The sequence below is a fragment of the Pollachius pollachius genome (assembly GCF_949987615.1).
Source record: "Pollachius pollachius genome assembly, chromosome: 10".
Lineage (NCBI taxonomy): Eukaryota > Metazoa > Chordata > Actinopteri > Gadiformes > Gadidae > Pollachius > Pollachius pollachius.
In genome coordinates this window covers 1990633-1996002 of record NC_136943.1, presented here as the reverse complement: position 1 = coordinate 1996002, position 5370 = coordinate 1990633, and the positions used below count along the sequence as shown (strand labels likewise).

Sequence of the window (5370 nt, the reverse complement as noted above, 5' to 3'; positions counted from 1 at the left end):
TATAGGGACCATGGAATCGTAGGTTTTTATATTTATTTCTTTATGTAAACGAAGTGTTTCTTCTTTGAAGTGTTCTTGTTCTTAACCGATTCCTATCTAATACCACCTTTAACATGTAGCTAAGTGACATTCAAAATAAATGGTATATTACAGATTGTAGTATTAAAAAAATCTTTTATTTAAACAAGCCAATTACAAAATACATAATATATATATATAAACATCTTTACAATGGGGCTTGCTCGTTGCCCGAGACAATGGCAGCCAGTCTGTCCCTTGTAGCATCACCAGGTGTCTGGTTATCTGCTAGGGAGTCACGGGGAGGTTGGGGGTCGAGCACTTCGAGTTGACTAATGATGACGTCACAGGGTAGGGTCTACCGATGACGTCACAGGGTAGGGTTGTCCCATTTGGTAGGGGAAGAAGGGTACGGGTAGGGGATCGGCTTAAAAGTTAGAGTTAGGGTTGAGCAATGAGGGGTAGCAATGATCAATGAATTTGGATTCAGCCTAAATGACGTGACGTGACAGTGTTACGTATTTCCGTGAGACTGGGTTGGACCATAACACGTTTACAATGCAATACTGCCCCGTAAAGGCTAACCTCCGCCACTGCATTTTTGGTGAAAATTGACCACGTTCCTTTGCCTTGGCATTTTTTCTACCTAAATGTACTGTCCTCGCTGAGGTGTGCTAACTCCAACTAGACAGTGAGCTAAACTCTCTTCTATTCATGAACATGAAGAATGCCTTCGATTCTTGTTTGCAGATTTATTTTCATTCTTCACATTGAATTGAATCCTTGTTGATAAGATCAAGAGATCAAAAGATGAAAGAGTGAAACTAGAAAACAAACAAAGTTTGAGGACAAGTCCTCTTGAGAGCCATCTCACTTCACTGTGATATAGCAGCTGGACATGATCTGCTTCTATGCCCTCACAAAGCTTAGCAAAACATCTGGAGTTCACTGCATTGTTTTTAATAAATTTTATGGTTTTCACACTTACATCCATCACCTGGTGGAGATCTGGTGACATCTTTTTTGCTGCAAGGCTTTCGCGGTGGAGAAAACAGTGTCTCCATTTAGCTTCTGGTGCACGATCAAGTATCTGTCTAATGACACCATGATGCCTGCCAGTCATTGATGCTGCACCGTCGCTGCACACCCCGACGCAGTTCTGCCAGTCCAGGCCGTTCTCAGTGAAGTAGTTATCCATGCAGCGGAAACATTCCTGAGCCGTAGTGCGTTTTGGTAGCTCTCCACAAAACAGTATGTCTTCGTGCAAACTACTGTCCCAGCGATAGCAAACAAAAACTAGCAGCAGTGCAGCATTCGTGACATCCGTGGACTCGTCTAGTTGCAAAGAAAAGAAAAGGGCTACTTTTTATTCTTTCTATAAGTTGATGCTGTATGTCTGAGGCCATGTCTGCGATACGGTGACTCACAGTGTCGTTTGAGAGTGGGATGGTCAGCAGCTTTTTTGCAGCGGCCTCTCCGATCATCTCACGGCACATATCAACAGCGGCAGGCAGAACCAACTCCTCCGCTATGGTGAATGCCTTCTTAGTCTGCGCAACACGTCTGGCTACGAGGTAGCTCGCTTTCAATGCACATTTAGAGTTGCTCGTCAGTGACACGACAGACCTTTTCTGCATCTGCAGTCCACTCTCCTTCCTCTTAAAATAATCCACCGGCTTTCCCACGAGCATCGGGTGCTTGGTCTCTAGATGCCGCTGTAGTTTTGAGGGCTTGAGGGCTTCGTTGGACAGCATTAGCCCACAATCCACACACTGGGCTTTTGGCACTGCCTCTGTTCCTCCATTTACGAAACCGTATTTAATGAAGTCGACATTGTATTTCCGCAAAAACTGTCTTTTGGTTGGAGGGGTCAGGATGTTCGTCGTCATGTTTTCTTTTAAAAAACGTATCCATATTTGCCGCAGCGAGCGAAGAAGACTCTTCTTCTCTGTGTATTCGCGCTTCCTAAAGTTCGCGGTGGCGGTAATGCATCACGCAGTTGTTTAGGACCTAAACAACTGCGTGATGCATTACCGCCACCGCGTGGTTGAAAACGGCATTGTAAGTTACTGAGCGTCTCATGCATAACATATCTCTGTCTTCACTTGATAATCTACAAAGTCCCGCGGCCCTTGCGGCCCACAGGTGCAAAACTGAAAGTTTTTCGCTGCCCTCTAGGGGGCGTTGGCGGCCCAAGTTTGGGCCGCGGCCCTATGGTTAAGAATCACTGCTCTAAAGTGACTTACTCTGATTCTTTTTACCGAGTCATATTAATAAGTAGGGAGGTAGGGCTTCTGGCAGTGGTGTTTGGACCCTGAACCTTTGGGCTGGGACTCCAACACCCTGCCCTCCTCACTGTCCTTCAAAATCTTTTATAACATTTGACTTAGATTTGAACATGAATTCATAATTGATTTCCTAATTTCTTTCTATTAATAATTATTGATTTTAGGGATTGTAAGATTATTATGGGATCTCTGAAGATGCCCAGTATCACAGTACAGTTTAACCTTTTCATCCTAGTAAGGGAATTTTCTTTTTAGTTCAGTTGTGTTGAGTATAAAGTTTGTTCAGTGGTTGCACAACTTCCACTTTTGTAATGACGTGTGTCTCATATAGGCTGGGGTGTGTGTTTCTGTTATCAAGTCCTGGACTCCACTGAGACCACACTGAGGTCGAGATGCTCAACATGGGGGCTGTGCTGCTGTTACTAATTGGTGTGGCTGATGGTGAGATCTTTATGCATTATTACTGTTTTAAATCTTAATGTATTCGATGTAATTTAGTCAGCTATAGTTTTGATTTTATTGGTTTAAACATAATGAGTGTCATTCCAACATTTGTTGGGTTGAACCAATTTAGCTTTTATCGTATGTTAATTGGGAATAAATTGAGTCCATTTATTGCTGAATATCATTAATAATCATCACTCTGCCTTTTGCTTTTTGATTTCCCCACAATGTGACTTCTCCTTTGTAATTGCAAAACACAACAGTATTACCACATATTATCGAGTGGATTCTGGGTAGGGTAGGGTATTTTCATGACAATCATATGAAAATTCTGTATATCAAATCCAACATTTCATGAAATATTAATTTTTTCAACCTTCAATATATATGAGTATAATGTTCCTCTCTACAATGGCACCCATTGTATTCAACATGTCCACCCCTCTTATAGTAATGGTAATAAGACAGTTCTTACAGCAATAGTGAGAGGTGGTCTGTGTATCTCAGTGAGATATATCTCCTGTGATGTTTTATCCTCCTCTGTAAACCTCCAGGTGTGAAGACCTTCTGCAACGCCACACAGCCACACATCACGACCCAGTGCTCTGGCTATCTGGGAGGAACCGTGGAGGTCCTGCTGCCTACTAAGACCACACAAAAGGATATCTACAGACTGAAGAAAAACAATGTTATTGTTGACAACGGCAGTGAGACAACAAACCGGAGATATTCATTTAATGTCAATACTGGAATATTTACTATAAAGGACGTCAACATGAATGACACTGGTAAATACTCAATGGAAGTACATGATGCAGATGGGAAGCAATTAGCATATACAAAATATGATTTAACCATTCAAGGTGAGTAACTATATCTTATTTCAGTAGCAGTAGTTATTGGTAACTATTGGTAATTGGTTCATATGTAAACTGCACATCTGATGGCACACATATCACAGTGGGTGCACAGACACCAATACCTTATGCTCTGGGGCAGCTTTGGGATCATTCAACTTCAATATAATGGGCAAGCAGACTAGCCCATAGATATTAAAATAAAAACGCATATATATATATATAGTCATATTTATTTATAAATATTGTTCATATCGTTGCTCACTGTGCCATACTTTTGTCACAGGGCTCGTCCTTATAATAGCTGGTTCCCTGTCAGCGATGGCACTGCTCCTGATAGTAGCATTGGGAGTCTACTGCGCAAAAAAACACAAAACCTCAAAAGGTATGAAGCCCCTTTGCTGCGTCCTTAACAATGTACAGTATAATGTACAGTATAATGTCGCACTAACGTTACGGTCGAACACTGGAATGGAACGGAACGCTGACCAGAGTTTGAGGTCATTCTGAAGGCGGTACTTCAATAATAACAATAATTATTTTTGTTTGGCGTTCTTTTCTCTCATTTCCTCATTTGCTCTTCCTCTCCATTCGTGCCTCTCCCCTCTCCACAGACACCACAGAAGCGGAAGATGTAACCTACGCAGACGTCTCTGTGCTCCAGCGTCAGGGGCAGCGGAGAGAGCAGGGGGAGAGTGAGGTGGAATACGGGGCGGTCAGGGTGGCTCCAGGCCCCAGGCGGACGCTGGAGACCAATGTGGACGAGTGTGTGGACGCTCAGCCCCTGAGCGTCCACACAGGGCCTCAGGGCCTCGTCCAGGACGAGGCCCTGAGAGCTGTCAACACCCAGAAGGACGCGTAGACATTTTCACCCTTTTTACTGACACTCCCATCGTGGCTTCTGAAAGGCAAAGTCATTGGCCCCCTATGTTCTGATGATTCAGCATTCATTCTATTTGGACATTCAGGCGGAAATTTTGGCTATGCCGACATTACATATTTTATTATGCTTTACATCACATCTGCTTTCATGTTAATTATTGAATTGTTATTTTAATTATGTCTATAACCCTTCCCAATGTTAAATAAAAACACAAATAAAGATTAACATGACTCAATACTCCTGAAATCTGAATCTGTGAAATCACTTCTATGTAGGCTATGTGAGGGTGCTTGGATTCAGCTGTACGAAATATATTATTTTGAATAAAACTGAATGTATAGTGTCGAGTCAGTGGCGTCATTAGGCGTATTTTAGGGGGGCTTCAGCCCCCCTAAAATATTCTTAAGCCCCCCTAAATAATTTTATGTTCATTTATAATTATTTTCTTTTTTTTATTTTTTTATTTTTTTACAAAAAAGTGCTGGCAAATTCAATATAATGTGGCGAGAATTTGAGTTTAGATAAATAATCATATAACCAGTAATTATTAACTTCAATGTGATCATAAATCTTAGTTTCCCTTATGGAAGCGGTAGAGAGTCAGTCAGTGCGTCGTTATCGAGTCCATTCCACTTGTTCATATAGAGCATGCCCACATCACTGAAATCCAGTCCACGTTTTTCCTGCAACCTAGGTTGCACTCGGTACCTGGGTACCTGCAGTGTGTGTTAGTGTTGGGAAGTTCGACTCTTTTTACTGAATCGGATCTTTAACTCTCGGTCAGTTAACTGAACGAATCTTTTTTTGAGTCATTTCGTTCATTTCGTTCATTTTTACAGCGGGTGGCGCTGTAGCCCCCTTGTGGGCGTTGTAAAAAAGG

At 42.1% G+C, this 5370-nt stretch overlaps 1 protein-coding gene across 1 annotated transcript; it reads left to right on the top strand.

The window, feature by feature from the left end:
- Positions 1-2684: 2684 nt before the first annotated feature.
- Positions 2685-4665, top strand: LOC307081901 (uncharacterized protein). The gene is made up of 4 exons (XM_079745271.1): positions 2685-2747; positions 3305-3613; positions 3894-3992; positions 4222-4665. The coding sequence occupies exons 1-4, from the start codon at positions 2699-2701 to the stop codon at positions 4467-4469; spliced, it is 705 nt and encodes a 234-aa protein (XP_079601397.1). The 5' UTR covers positions 2685-2698; the 3' UTR covers positions 4470-4665.
- The last annotated feature ends 705 nt before the right edge of the window (positions 4666-5370 follow it).